This window comes from Cnephaeus nilssonii (genome assembly GCF_951640355.1).
Source record: "Cnephaeus nilssonii genome assembly, chromosome: 4".
Lineage (NCBI taxonomy): Eukaryota > Metazoa > Chordata > Mammalia > Chiroptera > Vespertilionidae > Cnephaeus > Cnephaeus nilssonii.
In genome coordinates, this window is record NC_137075.1 from 67259730 (window position 1) to 67278458 (window position 18729).

The window sequence follows — 18729 nt, forward strand, 5'->3', positions numbered from 1 at the left end:
ATGGGCCAGTGGTACTTCTGACTGACCAAATTTGAGGATTCCTAAACCCCCCTCCTCAGGTTTGATAATTCACTGGAATTCAGGAAAAACACTTCACTTAATGTTTACCAGTTTACATAAAGGAAACAACTCTGGAACAGCCGAATGGAAGAGATGCGGAGGGCAAGGTTTGGGGAAAGGAGGTGCAGAGCTTCCATTCTCTCTCCCGGCACCCTGCCTTCCAGTACTTCCATATATTCACTAACCTCCCTCTCATCACGTTTGGTCTTCCCAGTGACAGCTCCCATCAGGAAGCCCCACCCTGAATCATCTCATTAGCATTATACTCAGGTGTGTTGGAAAGAAGCCATGAATAAGAAAGACAATCCTATTAGGAAATTCCAAAGGTGTTAGGAGCTCTGTGCTGGGAACCAGGAACAAAGTGGATAATTTTTTTGTTATACCACAGTTTCTAGAAAACAAAAGTGCCTAAGGCCACAGAAGTTATCAGTTGAGTAGCCCGAAGGTAGTGGAGATCCAGTGAAATGGGGCAGGCTTGGTGTATGTTTTAGAGGCTGACTCAACTGGACTGGTTGATGGATTGGATGTGGGAGGTGAATGAAAGAAAGGAACCAACGGTGATTTCCAGATTTTTGATTTGAACAACTGGATGGATGATGGTGCCGTCCACTGAGAACACTGGGAAAGGAGCAGGACTGGGGGTAAAATCAAGGCTTTCTCTCTAAGATATTTTTTATTGATTTCAGAGAGAAAAGGAGAGGGAGAAAGGGATAGAAACATCAATGATGAGAGAGAACCCATTGATTGGCTGCCTCCTGCAGGCCCCCACTGGGGATCGAGCCCGAAACCCCGAGCATTTGCCCTGACCAGGAATCGAACCATGATTTCCTAATTCGTAAGGTCAATGCTCCACCATTGAGCCACGCCGGCCTGGCTCAAGGCTCTCTTTGACTAGAGTATGAGATGACGGTGAGTCATAAAGTAGAGAGATTAAGCAGCTAATTGGATTTGTGAACCTGGATTTTGGTGAAGATGTCTATGCTGGACAGAAATGTGAAAAGCATCAGTTTAGAGACTTAAATGTCAAGGAGTTTGGATGACATCACCTGAGAGTAAAACAGAGAAAAGAAGAAAGTGAGGACTGAGCCTTGGAACACAGCAACATTTAAAGATTGAGTCAAAGGAGAGAAATCAGGGATTTTGAACAGAAGACCTGTTAACGATTCAGGTTACTGGCTGGGATCTTGATTCTCATGGATGTAGAAAAAATTTTAAGGTCAATGAAAATGAAAGTAAAGCAAAGTGGGATTTATTGAAGATACACTCAGAGTGAGGAGTGAGCCAGTTGAGGTGTTACCAGGACACAGAGGAGACCTCGGTTTTTGTCTTCTTGAGGGCAAGATTTCCATCAAGAGACCAGGTGTAGAAAAGCAAGCAAGAATTTATTGACTGCAGCAAAAACATACTTAGGGCAGTGAAACTAGGAAGGACATAGAAGCAGCAGCAGGATAGCCTAGGCTGGGCTGTGTTGGCTCACTGGGAAGTCAGAGAAAAGGGGGAAAATGGGGCCTTGGAGCCAGGTTCAGGGGGTTAGCCCAGGATAAGCTGCCACTGCCCATTGCTTCCCTGGTTGCAAGTCTCATGGGGTCCCTTAAAGGTGAGGGGATATGTGCATGGTGGGGAGGGGGTTAAGGTTAGGGTTAGCTTTATGCTGATGTACCATAATGAGATTTATTTTCTTAATTTGTCTGTCCTTGGGTATGGTTGGCAAATGGCACTTGATTGGATTTCTGTTACCTGCCTGCCTGAGTAAGGTGATTTTAATCTATTTACTCTCTGGTAGGAGATAAGTGCAAACCATTTATTCATGTGCCCTTGGTTAAGGGAAGATACAGGATTTACTAGGTGGCTGCACATTGCTGTTTAAACCATCTATCTCAGTTTCCTTATCTCACTTGTCCTGGAATTTCCCTAGCTTCTTACTATTCTATAACACACCCAGTGAGGGAATAGGAAAATCCCAACAGTGAGACATTGAGGGAAGTTCAGGGGCAAAAGCGTTTTAAAAGGAAGCTTGTTTGTAGTTCTGCTTCGGGGTCAATTAGATAAGAATTGAGAATTGGCAATTGGCTTTGGAAACATGGAGATCCTCAGTAATCTCCATAAGTGATCTTGATGAGGGAAGTCAAAACTGGATCAGAGGGGGCCCAGGAGTGAATGTGAAGTGAGGAAGTGGGAACAAGCACTGTAGAGAGAGCTTGAAAAACCTTTCGAGAATTTACGCAGTGAAAATAGCAGAGAAATAGGGCAGTTCATAGTAACCTCAAATTTCTATGGTATATGAGTAGTTTTGATAGCGAGAAGGGAGTCTTGTTTTGTTTTTTTTTGCATGAGGTATGAGGCAAAGTTGAGAAGCAAAAAGTAGAGGCTGGGGAGGTGGTATAGGGGCATTTAGAAGAGGAAAAGGTGTGAAATAATTCTTTTATCGTCTACTTAAATGTTAATTTAGTGGAGAAAGCCCTCCCAGGATGAAATACATGGCCCCCTTTTTCTCTCACTGGCCCATTTGCTCTTTTCTGGGACTGATCACCAGTTGTAGTATCTTTATTGGTTCACTCGCCTGCTCCCCCGCCCCCCCCCCCCCCCCCCCCCCCGTTAGAAACCTACAGTTGGGCAGGGACTTTGTTGTAATTTCCCAATGTATACAGAACCCTGAGAAATGGGGCCTGCACAGATAAGTAATTCCTGATGAAACAAAGTAGTAGTTAGTGAATGTCTTCAGAATTTAGTCTTAACCCATCCACCCCTCTTAAGTGCTTGTTTGGGCTAGACCAGTGGTTCCCAGCCTTTTTTTGGCCATGCCTCCTCACCTAAGCAGCACTAAAATCCTGATGCCCTTTTTCCCTCTCCCCCGACATATAATTTTTACTATTCAAAAAGTGAATGCTTATTCACGTGGAGGAAGCCTTAAAGGCCATTAACTTGGTCTAAAGAAGCTTCTAAAGACATATGGCATCCATGAAAGAGAAAAATAAAAGAACAAAAGGATAGTTGAAATACTGCGGAAGAAATCACTAAGAAGTTGGTAAAAAAAAATGTAAAAAATTCACTGTTAACTCATTCTCGAATTGCCCCCCTTAAAATCAAATTGCCCCCCCCCCCGTGGGGCGTGTCCCGCACCTTGGGAACCACTGGCTAGACACTTCCTCTCTGAGCTTCATTTTTGAATACATACGCATATACCATGGGAACTGTAATCTCCTCTCCGCCTACCTCACTGGGTTGTCAAGAGGAGGATCTGAGCTAATAAACCTGGAAATGTTCCATCAAGTGAGTGATGTCTAAACGGAAGGGATTGTTATTTTTAAGCCCACGGGTACCCTCGCAGGTAGCAGGTGCAGATTAGGGGAGGAGGGCACGATTGTTTCCTGGGACTGTAGCTGTGGAAGCTTTGCAGAGGGTTCCGCAGGCCTCGGAGGGGCGGGCCCAGGCCAGCAGCCCTCTAGCGGTGGTCGGTCCCTGGAGGCGCTGGCCGGGGGGCGGCCGGGGCGGGGAGGCCGGCGGGGGAGTAACTGTCAAACCTCCCCGCTTGGCGCCATTATTTAAATGGTACGTGGCCCTTTCGTAGCTGTGCGTGCTCGGGGCGGGGCTCCGAGCTCCCGGAGCGGGGCGGGGGCCGGGGGCGGGCGGGGGAGGTGGAGGGGCGAGTGGGGCCGGGCCGGGGCGGGGCCAGGCTGGCTGGGAGGGCGGGTTTAGCCCCGGCCCCCGGCGAGGTTCAGTGCGCTTGCGCTGACAGACGCAAGATGGCGGACAGTGCGGAACTAAAGGTAAAGCGCAGCTCGAATTCACTTCTAATATTGGGCTGCGGAGACGGCGCCGCTGCTGTCCGGGGGGATGGGTCTGACCCTGGGGGGCCGCTCGGGCCGGCCTCCGCCGGGGTCTGGAGTTGTGGGGAGGAGAGGCGTGCCCGGCCCCAGCGGAGGGGGCCCGGCAGCGGCGGGCCGCGGGCCCCGGGTGCCTCGGGGGCGCTGACGGGTCGTCGCCGGCGTGTTATTGTTGTGGGCGCCCCTGGCGGGGGTGGCGGGGGAAGAGATCGGGAGTCGGAGGTGCGGGCGGCGGCTACCCCCCGAGGCTGGGTCTTCTCCCGGTCCGGTCAGCCTCCCCGCCCTCCCGGGGGTGCGGGGGCTGGGGCAGGGTGTCCGCGCAGGGGGACTGGAAGAGCTCCCCGCGGCCGCTTCCTCTTCCTTCTTTGCCGTCCGGGCTCCTGTCAGGCGCTCTCCTCAGACCCCCGGGAACTTGGCTCCGGCCGCCCCGCCCCTCCGCGGCTCCCTGCCGCCCCCGCCCCACTCGGCTCTCCCCGGCCGCCGGCCTGTCAGGAGGCTGCCGGGCGCCCTGCTCGCGGGCGGCGCGGTCTGGGGCAGGGGGTGGGGGTGCGGGGAGCAGCTCCCGTAAAGTTTAGTAAAACCCCGGCTCGGCGTCGGGATTCGGCCGAGGGGCCGCGGGGGCGTCTGCCGGGGCGGGACGTTACTCTTCTGATGCTGGGCAGCCGGAGGGGGAGAAGCCTCCTATTGGGAAGCGGTGGTGGGGAGCACCTCTCTCTCCCCCTTTCCTTCTCTTCCTTCGGCGGGTGTGGAGGGTGCGAGGAGCCTTTGGGGGGGGGGGGGATCTCTGCACGCACCATGATGGCGATGCTAGAGCTGACGGAGGTGAATGGTTCGTGTTTATATCCCCCTGTTGCCTTTTGTTTGTAGGGACATCTTGCTGGCCATGTTGATTTGCACGAAATTCTCCCCTTGTCGTACTTCAACCCCCGATAAATAGAACGCCCCTCCGTTCCTCCCAACTGTACCGAGGACTCTCACGCCTCGCGAAATGGGAGGAAAGGGGGCCCTCTTGCCCCCCCCCCCGCTTTTTCTTCCACCCCAGCCTTCCTCACCTGATGATGGCTTCTCTACCCAAGCAAAGAGACCACCACACCAGCCGTTGGGGGAGGGGGGTGGAACCCTTACGATTGGATTGTGACAAATGGGGCTCCGCTTGAATCATTTTGGTTTGGCAGCGAGCAGTTTTTAACTAACGCGTGTTCGGTCGAGGCTCCGAGCGCGATATCCATCCCCCTCTCTGCGGACCAAGCAGCTGGTTCTCTCCTGACCCAGAGAGCTGACATCTCTGCCAGTGGAGATTGGGATGTACAGTTGTAAATCTTTTTTTTGGGGGGGAGGGTCTTCTCTTTATAAGTAATAAAGATCATTAAAATAATTTTTTCCCCCTGCGTTATCATGAAACCACAACTTCCAGAACAGCCAAATGCTAGGTTAGCCTCTGGAGAGTTTTTCTGCAGAAAGCTCCGCTGAAAGATTGAAAGATGGTTTTCCCCAATAATTTTGCAATGTTAACATTCCCAAATTTGTATATTCAGGCACTGCCTTTGAGTGGCAGTTCTTTTGAAGTATGCTTCTAAATGGCACATGAAGAGACAGCAGGTCTATAAGGGTTAGTTTCGTTTTTCCCCAGTTTGAAACTATTTGACTGAAAATGAAAATGCCTCAGGAATTTGAAGATTTGGAGGTAATTAACTCTTGAACTAAAGAGTACAAAACTTTTAGTTCATGTTTTCTATAGTTTTACTCTTAAAATATAGTCACTATGTGATCTTTGCTTTCTAGTACTTGTTCTGTTAGAAGCCCTTTTGAATGTAGCTAATCAGTTCTGTTGTACATGGACCACAGAGGCAAGCTGAAAAGCTTGTGCTGCTATATTGTCACTCTTGATGCTGTCCAAAGAAACTGGTATGGAAAGCACATGCTGGGAGATTTCCTCCTTTGTTCTTTCTCATTTTAAGAAAGTGCCTTTGGGGATAGATAGATCAGATCCCTAGTGTGAGTCTTGTTAGGTGAAGTTTCTCTTTACAAAAAACGAGCCTGTATCAGATAAACGCAAAAACACTTGGGGGGGAAAACATTTTTCTAAAATTGATCTCATTTTCTTGCTCTCTCCAAAATCTACTTGAGATTTTTTCAGAGGAGTTGTTTTCTACTTTTATGGTCCTCTTGTACAATTTTTTTTTTCAAGTTATAACTGTTTTTGACATACTGGTCTGTCATTGCGTGTGCCCAATACTTTGAGGAGCTGTGATTAATTGCTTTGCTGTGATAGCTGTATTAATCTTCTTAATACATGATTGTGGTTATATTTGCTATTCTTATTTTTGCAGGGGCGGGGGGAGATGACCTTAGGAACGCCTATCATAGTTATTTTAGAATGCGTTTATTTATATAATGTTTTGTGCAGTGATACTCCTTTTGGAAATTGCTTTTTCTGATTTTTGGAGGTAAATAGTATTTACTTCTAATAAGGTAGGAAAAGTTAGAGTAAGAATTAAGAAAAACCCAGATTTTTCAAAGTTTTATGTGAAATACAGTACTTCCAATGGATTTCCATCTGTGAAGCTTTGAGTAAATGAAGTAACTTTTTAATCTTAATTTATAGCCCACATTTCATTTTGCTCTGGATTTGTATTTAATAATTATTTTCTTCGTGGCCCATTTTTATGAGTCCTTTTAGATTTATAACAAATCTGCAAAGATCAGATGTTAAAAATGGATAGATCTGTATCCCCTGTAGATCTGGTGCAAGCGGCAACACTTACAGATACTGCAAATAAAAATTGGATTGTGAGTCCTGCATATCAAAAAGAGTTCTCTGCACATTTGTGAAAGGTTTAAGGGGAATACCCATAAATGACTTTTGTGAGAATGTAGAGAGTGAGCATTTTATTATCTTTAAGAACATAAAAGCAGGAGGGTGTGATGGCTAGCTGATATTGGAAGTTAATCTTACAGCTTCATGTATCCCTTCTTAAAGTACTTTTAAAAAAAATTACAAATGTTTTTTGCATGAAAATTCATGTCAAGTTATATTGCCATTTTAGCTCATAGGAATAGTGGTAAGGAAGAAATTCATTATCATTTTAGTGGAGTAAATGGTGGAATTCAATGGGAAGACAAACCATACATTTAAAACCATATTTTAAAAAGTATTATAAGCATGACAGTAAATTCTGTTGTCATATTTTGCCTCTTCATTTTCAAGAGATAGCCACTTAATTTTGATATTTTGTGGTGTAATTTGCCTGCTTTTATTTCAGATAGGAGCAAGTAAATCTGACAATTTATTCATGTATTTGATTTGAATCTCCATAACTTGCTTTTGTCAAGAGCCACATTTAGATGGCTTTTGTTTTAGGTCACCATTTTTATGAACATTACTTAAGAACAATTTATAGAACACTTTAGTTTTTAAGTATTTAATATAATTGTTTTTGAAATACTGTCTTTTCTTCCACCGTTTCCTCCTGGGTGATTGTATTGTATTTCTCTTCAAAGAGTCTCTTGTAATCCCTGTTGATTGCTGTGGTGTTTAGTGGTGAGTCCATAGCTGATTAACCTTGGGTTTCTCCTAGTGAACTCCATCAACATGCTGCTCCATGGTTCTTGCTGAGGCTTTTGAGTTCAGTGTAATTCGTACCCCTTTTCTGCTGGTAGCTAGGGATTAAAAAAAAAAAAAAAAAAAAAGGCTCATGATTGTAGTGGGAACTGGGAAGAAATATTTAAGTTCCTGAAAAACTGGTGTGTTTATGATGAGATGTAGCTTTTTTTTTTTTTTTTGAGATGTGGCCTTTATCAACAAAACAAAACCACTGGCTCATTACTTCATATAATTGGTTGTAGTGTTTTTTGAAGTATTCTGCTCTGGCATTAAGCACCTTGTGGTTTTTATAATATATGTTTGAATAATCTTATGTAGTGCTTTGCAGGTCATAATGTATCACATTATCTCATTTGATCTTTCTAACAGTTCTTTGAGGTAGGAAAGGCAGGTAATATCTCTCTTTCATCGATAAAGTGAGCCCAGAAAGGGTAAGTGACTAGCCCAAGGTCATACAAATAAAAGTGGCAGGAACTTGAACCTAGGTCTTGTGATTTCAAAATGTACTGTAGACTGCCTTAGAGGTGCCATATTAGTCCTGGTGCCTTGCTTACTAAGAATTCTAGTTATGTTGTGGCTGATACTTTTCCCTCTTGCTCTTTGCCCAGGGTATTTTGGGATGCAATTTTGTTTTTGTTTTTTTGTTTTTTTTTTGCAAGGAAGATTTTGGAGTTTGTTAATTGGAATCATAAATATTAATTCTTAGAAATACCATTTTGCTTGGGAAAATTTCAGGGAATAGTGAAAAAAGTAGGCAGAAAAATAAACAACATCTGTAATTCCAGCACTTAGAAATATCATGGTCAACATCTGGGTTATCCAGTTATTTTTTCTCTCTGTGAGCATATGTGTTTGTATATTCATCACAAATAATAACACACTACTCTTGTTTTCTAATCTGCTGTTTTCATGCCTATCTTTCTATTTTATTCAGCTAGTCTCTTATCTTTGGACAATTAAATTATTTCCACTTTCTTGCTATTTTAAACAATGTCTTGACAAATAGCCTGATATAAAAGTTTGCAAATGTTTTATTCTAACTCAGTATATTAATATGACAGACCTTTTGGTGCTTTAGGGAGCAGTGCAGATGGAATTTTGAGTAGATGAAGTGCGAGTGAAATAAGTAATTTCTTGTTCATTGTCTATACCTTTATTTTTGTTTCTATAAATCTATCAGTAAGATTATTAAATGATGGCAGATATTTTATAAAATGTAAGCAAACATTTTTTCTGAATCAGAACATTCAATAAAGTACGAAATGGATTATGAAATAGTATGTATAACTTATTTCAAGTATGTTTGATTTTGGGAAATTATATCTCAATAATCAGATATTGCAAGATTTTGTGCCTTGTTTTTAGATGCTCATCTGTTTTTAAGTGGCATTTAAAAAAGCATTGCTGAACATTAATCTAGAGAAAGTAGAAATGAGAATTTGCCTTACTCACATTTTTAATCTCAGAGAAGTGTTGCTACAGTATTAGATTGGTAGGTACCATTATTTCTAGGAGGTACCTACTTTAGAGAAAGGTTATAGGCAATGAAAACATTTTTCTATTTTACGAAGGGACCTTTATGGGTTAAAGCAATTAATAAATGTATACGTGAATTAAGATTATTTGTGCAACATCTGAAAAATACAGCACTGTAGAAGGAACAGTTGGTGAAATTAAGGGTGTGAAATTGAACATACTCTAAATTTGATGTCAAATTTGGTCCCCACCTAAACCTAAATTTATGTAACAAATTTTATCATTAGGATTTTAAAAAAATAGGTGATAAATGTAAAAGTGCTTAGTTTTCCTTTACTTTCTATAATAATAAAAGCATAATATGCTAATTAGACCAGACAGCCCAACGATCTTCCAGACAAAGCTGGGTCTGCAAGGGCTGAGCCCCTTGCATGAATTTCATGCATCGGGCCTCTCGTCTATAATAATAGCGTAATATGCTAATTAGACCAGACAGCCGAACCCCCTTTCGGACTTCATTCCAGATGTCCTTCCGTACGAAGCCGCGGTGGTAGGGGCCGAGGCAGAGGCAGTTAGGAGCAATCAGGCAGGCATGCGAGCAGTTAGAAGTGATGAGGCAGGCAGGCAGAATGGTTAGGGGCGATCAGGCAGGCAGGAGAGCAGTTAAGAGCCGGTGGTCCTGGATTGCGAGAGGGTGCAGGCGGGGCTGAGGGAACCCCCTCCAGTGCACAAATTTTGTGCACTGGGCCTCTAGTTAGTTTTATAGTAGTACTAATTGCCATGCACTTTTTGCTACTCTCGCTACAAAATATTTGTTACTGTACTTCCCTTTCCATGTTAAAAATTATGGAACTCCCATTGTTTTTTATTTCTCTCTACTCTTGGTTTCAATGACATCACATGAAAAGATAGCTCCCCAAATCCCTTCTCCCCTTAGAATTTTCTGATAAACTTCATTCTTTGCTATGAACTTCTAAAATTCATCAAAGTTAAGAAACCACCTTTTTTCCTTTTCTTCTTAACCTTAGGTCAAGCAAACAAAACACTTTGAACATTAATTAGTAAGTTTGAAATATCACTAACACAGGACTGTTAACAAATGCTCTTATTTTTAAAAACTTCATCTCTTTCTTACCCTTTCTGCTATTCTCCGCTTTCAATTCCCCACTTGCCAGGTTAATTTTTCCAAAACACTCCTTTCATCCTGTCACTCCAGTGGCTTTCCATCAAAAACAGGATTAAAGTTTTAGCTCTCATTTTGGTATTAAAGATTTTCTATAGACTGACCCCAGTCTACTTTGTATGTTTTGTCTCCCTCACTGTATAGCAAAGGCCTTAATTTAAAGCCAGAGCTGTTAGTTTGCTTCTTTTTGTTGAACAGTATTCTGTTTTCTATACTGTTCCATTCTCACCCATCTGTTACCCCCTTTCCTGTGGACACAGTAGGTGCTTAAGATATATTTGTCAAATGAACAAATTATATTCAAGATATTTGTTAGTGAGAGGGCCAATGCACATGTCTATTTGTCAGTCTAAATTGTAAAAGTTCTGAGATAGGGTTATATATCTTCACACTTTTTTTATGCCTGCTTCTTAGATGAACATGCATAACATTAAATCCACAATACTTTATGAAAGACTATTTTAGATTTATTTATATATCTTTACCTTATATAAATAATAAATGAATATATTTCTCATTGCAGTGATATAGCAGTAAATAGCGTTAATTTTAAAAAAGTATGTTTTTATTGATTTCAGAAAGTAAGGATGAGAAAGAGAGAGAAACATCAATGATGAGAAAGAATCATTGATCGGGTGCTTCCTGCACGCCCCTTACTGGGGATCGAGCCCACAACCCTGGAATCAGACTGTGACCTCCTGGTTCATAGGTCAATGCCCAATCACTCAGCCACACTCACCGGGCAAATGGTGTTTTTTTTGTTTTGTTTTTTCAATCCTTACCCGAGGATATCTTTTCATTTTTAGAGAGAGTGGAAGAGAGAGGGAAAGACAGAGAGATATCGATGTGACAGAAACACGATTGGTTGCCTTCTGCACGTGCCCTGACCAGAGCCCAGCCCGAGAGGAGCCTGCAACCGAGGTACGTGCCCTTGACTGCAGTCGAACCCAGGACCCTTTGGTCCATAGGCTGACGCTCTATCCACTGAGCCAAACTGGCTAGGGCCAAATGTTTTTTTGTTTTTTTTCCCTAGGCTCCTGGGTTTATTTGAGGGTAACTTCAAGTGGATGTGGCCCTTTTGATTGACTTTTTTTGTTGCATCACTTTTTTTTTCTTTATTGATTAAGGTATTACATATGTGTCCTTATCTCCTCATTGCCCCCTGAACCACCACCCCCCCCTCATGCCCTCACCTCCCTGGTGTCTGTGTCCATTGGTTATGCTTATATTCATACATACAAGTCCTTTGGTTGATCTCTCCCCCCCAAATGGTTTTTAATATATTTACAAGTTGTGCAACCATCATCACAATCAATTTTAGAATATTTTTCTTAACCCCCAAATAAATCCTGCACCCTTTAGCTTTCACTCCTATTTCCCACAACTCAACTCACCTTCAGACAGCTATTACATTCTGTCTCTGTAGATTTACCTAATTCAGAAAGTTCTTATAAATAGAGACATCCTCCTATATAATAAAAGGTTAATATGCAAATAGACCGAATGGTGAACCAACTGAACAACTGGTCGCTATGACGTGCGCTGACCACCAGGGGGTGTGTGTGGGACATGGCGCGTGGCGGGGATGGTGGAGCAGGCGAGTGGGGGCACCAGACCAAGGCAGGGCACCGGTCGCTGTCATCAGGGCAAGCCTCTGGTGGTTACTGAAAATTCTTTGCTCCCCCATGCTGCGGTCCTGCCTGGGCTGGCACCTGCTGCCGGCATCAGCCCCACTCGCACCCACTGCCGGTGCCAGAGCCACCACTCACACCACTGCCAGCGCCACTGCTCTCACCCACTGCTGGCGCTGGTCCTGATTGCTTGGTGCCATCAGTGGGTGTGAGCAGTGGCTGCCGGCCCCGATTGCCCCTGAGGGCTTCTCCACCTCCCCCTGCTCCTGCGGGGCGTGTGGGAGTGGTAGCTGCGGGAGCAGGGCTGCCAGCAGATGGGACTGGTGGCCGAGGTGGTAGTGGCTGGGCGGGGGGGGGGGGGGCATGGAGAATAGGCTGAGACCCACCCCTGTGCCCACTGCAGCCTCATGGCCCACAGTTCTTTTCAAGGTGCACAAATGCGTGCGCTGGGCCCCTAGTGTAATATATAGTCTTTTGTATCTGAGCTACTCATTTTTCTTTGTGGGCATTTAATTATGTATATCTGTATAATATTTATAACTTATTGTGTGTATATGTCTAGATCCATAACAGACTAAGTGTATAGAGGGAACTCAGTATTTATTAAATGAGTGTACTTGTACATAAACATTTCCTGAAAACATAAATGGGATCATACTATATATAGCTTTTTTCACTTACTAACATATACTGAAGATCTTTCCATGACATCTCCCAAATGAGATGGTCTTATTCCTTTTTTTTTTTTTATGAGAAATATACTTATTATTGATAGTGGATGAAGAATATATGGAATGCTTCATGAATTTGTGTGTCATCCTTGTGCAGGGGCCATGGTAATCTCTGTACCATTCCAATTTTATGTTCTGTCAAAGAGAGCACTGGTCTTTTTCTTTTCAAATATGTTTTTATTGATTTTTTAGAGAGAGAAGGGACGGGAGAGGGAAAGAGAGAAACATCAATCGGCTGCCTCCTGCACACTCCGTATTGGGTATCGAGCCTGCAATCCAGGCATGTGCCCTGACCAGGAATTGAACCCCTGACCTTTTGGTTCATGGGCTGATGCTCAACCATTGAGCCATATGGCCGAGCTAGAGAGCTGGTCTTACTCTTTACAACAGTGTAAATATTTCATGTGTATGTTTATAGAGGTTTACTTCTTGAACTTACCAATGTACGTCTAAAAATTCTTAACTTGTTTTGATGGTTTGTTATAACAATTAAAAAAATAGTTGCTGCATTTAATATAACCTCTATAGTCTTAATACTGGAGTTTTACTTAAAAATAGGAATGAAAACTGTTACAGGTAAAGGTTGTTTGGGTTGAGGAGAGATGGAATGTAGGCTTTTTATGGGGTTTCTGGCAGGACACAGCCAAATAAGTTCATTTTGTATTTGGGTTTCTGAATGTGAGCTTGCCTGTTTTAGCTTCATGGCATAGTGCTTAAAATAGAATTTAACATGCTATCTTGTGCTTTGGAGCATTTTAAGACTTTTTTTGTAGTCATGTAGGCCTAATTTTTAAAAAAATCTGGGAGATTTCAGGATGAATAATTTTTTCATTTTAAAATAATTATTCTGGTCTATGGGCTTCTGTAAGTTACCCAAGAAAGCTAATGTAGAAGGCACCTAGCTCAGGGCCTACCTTATGATAGGTACTTGGTAATTATTTGTTATTTACTTGTGATGTATTTATTATACTATCATTCGTTATATGTTGAGTGTATCTCCAAGTATATGTGTGTATTTATTTAAACACTTGTTTGAGGGAATATTTATTAAAACATTACCTTCTTTAAAAAAAAATATTTTTTTTTTATTGATTTCAGAGAGGGAGGGAGATCGAGCCCATAACCTGTGCAGGGAATTGAACTGTGACCTCCTGGTTCATGGGTCGGTGCTCAACTACTGAGCCACGCTGGTCGGGCAAACATCTTTTTTTAAGCATACAAGTAATGTATCAGCTATTACAGTGGTTCTCACAGTCTATTTTCTGGTCCCCTGGTGGTTCTCCAGACTCTTTCTGGGAGTCCTCTAGGTCAGAACTATTTTCCTAATATAATAAAGCATTATTTACTGTATTGACATTTGCAATCTCAACAGTGGGTAAAATTGCTGGTGTCTTAGCAGGAATTAAGGTAGTGGCACCAAACTGTACAAGTTTAGTATATCACCTTGCACTTGGAATTAAAATGTAAATGCCAGTTACATTTTAATTTCTTAATGAACCAATAACACTAATTTTATAATGTCTCAATACTTGATTACACTTGAGAAAATATTTTTTGTGATGAAATGGAAAGTACGTGTAAAGCACTTTTACTAAATACCAAATCTTATGGTTAACTCAAGGAAAAGAAGCTGTGCAATTGTAGGAGTTGCATGCTGAACTAGTTGCTTAAAAAAAAAGTTATTGATTTCAGAGAGGAAGGGAGAGGCAGAGAAAGATAGAAACATCATTGATGAGAAAGAATCATTGATTGGCTGCCTCCTGCATGATGGGGATCGAGCCTGCAATCCAGCATGTGCTGTGACCGGGAATGGAACTATAACCTCTTGGTTCATAGGTTGACGCTGAACCACTGAGCCATGCCAGCTGGGCTGAACTAGCTGCTTTTTTTTAATGGAATACCAATTTTACTTGACATGACTGTATATATGAAGCTCAATAAAAGAAAGTTCTTACTGACTGCCTTTTTTTTTCTGGCCATTTGTTTTATTTAATTATTATTGAGAAGAATTGTCATATAGAGGAATGTTAAAATGATCAGAACTGCCACAGTTTAGAGGAGCCTAAGGAGACATGACAACTAAATGCAATGTGACATCTTGGATGGGATCTTAGAACAGAAAAAAGTAAAATAAAAAAGGAAATAGGAATAAAGTAGACTTTCATAATGTATCAGTATTGGTTCATGTTAATTGGGGAAATTGGGTGTGGGGTATGTGGGAACTCTCAATGTCTGTAAATCTAAATCAGTTAAAAAAAAAAAAGTATCTGCTCCAGAGTCAAATATGCTGGGTACATCATTGCTTAAGATAACCACAATCTCATTTTCCCCCCCTATAATTAGTTCTCTTTATAGACTGGTTGTAGGAACAGGTTGCCTGCCGGCTGCCTGGGGCCACTATGTGGACAAGGCTGGGATATTTACAGGCCTATCTCGAGAGCTGTACTGTGGCGCCTCCCGAGGAAACCTCAGTTTTGAAATCTGCCTGCCAACCCTAGGATCTTCTACAGTCCCTTCTAGGGACTCTCTTTTCCTGTTTTTCTTGTAGTTACCCCTTATTCCCTCCTCTAGGCCATCAGCCTTTGAGTTATGACTTATCTTACTGTTTTCTGAATTTCTTTCCTCTAGTCTAGCTGTTAACAAAATATGGTTTGTGGACCCCTGTTGATCCACAAGACTATCCTAAGGGGTCTTTCAAAAACAATTTTCATAATAATACCAAGATATTATTAGCAGTTGCCCCTAGATTGACATTTGTACTGGTGGTGCGAAAGCAATGAGGAGTAAAGCTGCCTGGCACATTAGCATGAGTTAATAAGTTAGTGGCACCAAATTGTACTTATTGGTAGTCATTGTGTTCTTTACCACTATGCACTCTCAAGTTAAAAAAAAATCCAGCTTCACGTAGAATGGCTTCCATGAAGCAATAAAAGTGTTAATTTTATTAAATCTTGACCCTTGAATACATGTCTTTTTGATACTGTGCTTAATGATGAAATGTAAAGTATGAGTAAAGCATTTCTGTTAAATACTGAAAAACAATGATTATTTCGAGGAGAAGCATCTGTGCAGTTGTTTTAAGTTGCAAACTGAATTCCCTGTTTTATTTTTCTGAAACACCATTGTTACTTGAAAGAACTCAAAACTGACAGAGTGTAGTTATTGGGACTTTGGTACTCAGCAGACATTTCCTCAAAACTAGGGTGAGCTTGTGTCCCTGCAAGAAAAACAACTGACTATATTTGTTGCTACTATGAGTTTGACAGCTTCCCAGTACTAGGCCTTTTTTTTTTTTTTTTTAATATAAAATCAATGGTGGTAGTAATGAATGTGATACGGTGAAGTTGTGTTGAAAGTGTCAACATTTTAAAGGACCATTTAATTCAGTGAACCAGTATTTTCTAAATAACCAGTGCACGGTGTCACAAAATTACGCATGGGTTAAAAAGAGCCATTGGAAATGGAAGATAGACCTGTGGATTTCAATATATCAGAGTAGGAAATGTTCATAGATAGGGTTTTAGATTCCATATTGCTATTGTAACAGCCTTTAAGAAACTCCCACTTGTTGAGTTTTAGTGAAGGATCAAAGAATAGCCACAGTTCTTTGTAGGAGGCTGAGGTTTTTTTCATTCAGTATTTCGATCAAAATCTAATGCAGCCCTGCCAGTGTGACTCAGTGGTTGAGTGTCGACCTATGAATAAGGAGGTCAGGCTCCATCCCCCGTGGGGGACGTGCAGGAGGCAGCCTATCAATGATACTTTGTTATCATTGATGTTTCTATTTCTCCCTCTCCCTTCCTCTCTGAAATCAATAAAAATATAAAATAAATAAAGATAAATTTTTAAAAATCTAATGCTGCAGATTGATTGCAAAAGTGGATATGAGAATCAGACATTAAAGAGATTTGCAAAAATGTAAAACAGTGACAACCTTCCAGCAATTTTTTTGTTGTTTTGGAATATAGTTTTTTCAAAGTTAGTATGTGGTTTATGTTAACAAGTAATGAGTTTATTATTATTTTTAAATGATAATGAACATTTAAAATTTTTTCAATTTTAATTTCTATCACAGCAAATCTAAATTTAATCAATGTTTTTTGTTCAAAACTAGAAGAGTCCAGAGAGCAAAACCTTTGAGAATCTGAACACTTTTTTTTTGTAACCCTCATCTGAGGATATTTTTTTCATTGATTTTTAGAGAGAGTAGAAGGGAGGGGGAGAGAGAGAGAGGGAGAGGAACATTGATGTGAGTGAGACACTTTGATTGGTTGCCTCCTGCACACATCCAGACCCAGGCCAAGGATCGAACCTGCAACCCAGGTATGTGTTCTTGACTGGAATTGAACCTGCGACAGTTCAGTCTGCAGGCTGATGCTCTAACCACTGAGCAACCGGTTAGGGCTGAACACTTCTTTAATATAAGATTCACAGTGCAGGTACAGGAGTCTGTGGTTGATTTATTTACTTTAATTTGAGAAAGAGAGAGAGAAAGAAACACATCCATGATGTGAGAGAGAAACATCATCCATCAGTTGCCTCCTGCATGTGCTCAACTAGGAATGGAAATTGACCAGGGATCAAACCTGAACCCACAACCTAGGTATGTGCCCTGATGAGGAATGGACCCCAGCCCCCACCTTCTGGTGGACAATGCTCCAACCAACCGAGGCCCAAGTCAGGACCAGGAGTCAGTAGTTTAAAATGGGAATATCGCTTTTACTTTCTTACCCATGGTATTTCTTATAATTTAAAAGAAAAAATAGTTTACTTATAGATGATAGTGATCCATTTACAAGGCAAGTTTGCTAAGAGAAGGTGCTTAATTGTATCTTGCATCTCTGTAGTAAAAATGCTAAACAGTAATGACTTGCATTGAAGAATGAGCTCCAAATACTTTAAATTAATAATGGTGTGGGAGTTGTATAACTTTTTATTTTGTCAAGGTTATGTCTCAATCTTTGATTGCCCTCCTCCCACCCATCCCCCATAGTAGGGGGTAGAAATAGTTTGGGTGAATAAAAAATCCATACAGGTGTGTTCCATAACCTAATTTTAGCCAATAATTTCTTCAGATTTTATTAGCTCTTACCAAATATTTTAAGATGATGGATTTGTATTCAGCCTATTTTTTTGTTTTGTTATTTTTTTCATTCTATTTTGTTTTCTTCCTTTTCCTCTTGTGGGATTAACATGGGACATACAGATTATGAATCTAGAGATAATAAAACTCTGAGTGTGTCTTAGTTTCTTTCTACCTTTCTTTAGATTTGTTTGAAAACTTCAACTTCTGTATTTCTTTTTTAAAAAGTGTACATATATACTTTTTAAATATATATGCATATATATGCTTTTTAATATATATGTATATATGTATTTCTGTAAGGAAAGGAGAGAGAGAGAATTAGAATCATCAATGATGAGAGAGAATCATTGGTCAGCTACCTTCTGCATGCTTCTGCATGTCCCCCACTGGGGATCGAGCCCACAACCTGGGCATGTGCCCTGACTGGGAATTGAACCATGACCTGGTTCATAGCCACCTTGGCTGGGCAGCTAGTATATTTAAAAAAAATTTTTTTTATTGATTTTATTTTATTTTTTATTGAGGGGGAGAGAGAGAGAGAGAGAGAGAGAGAGAGAGAGAGAGAGAGAGAGAGAGAGAGAGAAACATGGATGATGAGAGAGAATCATTGAATAGCTGCCTCCAGTATACCCCCTACTGGGATTGAGCCCACAACCTGGGCATGTGCCCTTGACCAGAATTGAACCCTATACCCTTTAGTACACAGGCCAATGCTATATCCACTGAGCCAAACCAGCTAGGGCAGGGCAGCTTCTGTATTTTTTAAGCATTTTTCCTCAGAGTATTAAAGTAAGACTGGAAAAAAAGGATTTTTATTGCAAAAGTTATTCTAAAATGTGATTTTAAAATAAAGTAGCTTTTTAAGCATGAAAGATATATATATTTAAAGTATGGTGTCTAATAGAATCATAATTAGGAAAAAGAACATGAATTTTAGGATTGCCATTAATTTTCACTCCTGAATTTAGATAGTAATCCCAGGAATAATTCAGACTAAGGATAAACAGTGAAAATGAACAACCCTTAATTTCAGACTATTTTTTTAAAAGTTACTTTTTGTTATATGTGGCAACTATTTTAAAAAGTTCTTCCAAGTGTTAACCCTGCTATGCCTAATAGAAAGGATATTAGAGA

The 18729-nt window shown here is 41.4% G+C and overlaps 1 protein-coding gene across 2 annotated transcripts in view; it reads left to right on the forward strand.

Moving 5' to 3' along the window:
- Positions 1-3216: 3216 nt before the first annotated feature.
- Positions 3217-18729, forward strand: part of PIAS1 (protein inhibitor of activated STAT 1) — a 128492-nt gene continuing 112979 nt past the window's right edge. The window contains exon 1 of one of the 2 annotated variants that reach the window (XM_079768443.1): positions 3217-3330. In XM_079768443.1, coding sequence (XP_079624569.1) covers positions 3319-3330 — 12 coding nt within the window. In that variant the 5' untranslated portion in view covers positions 3217-3318. Of the gene's footprint in view, positions 3331-3785; positions 3828-18729 lie in introns of those variants that run through there. The other variant, XM_079768442.1, reaches the window with a different exon arrangement.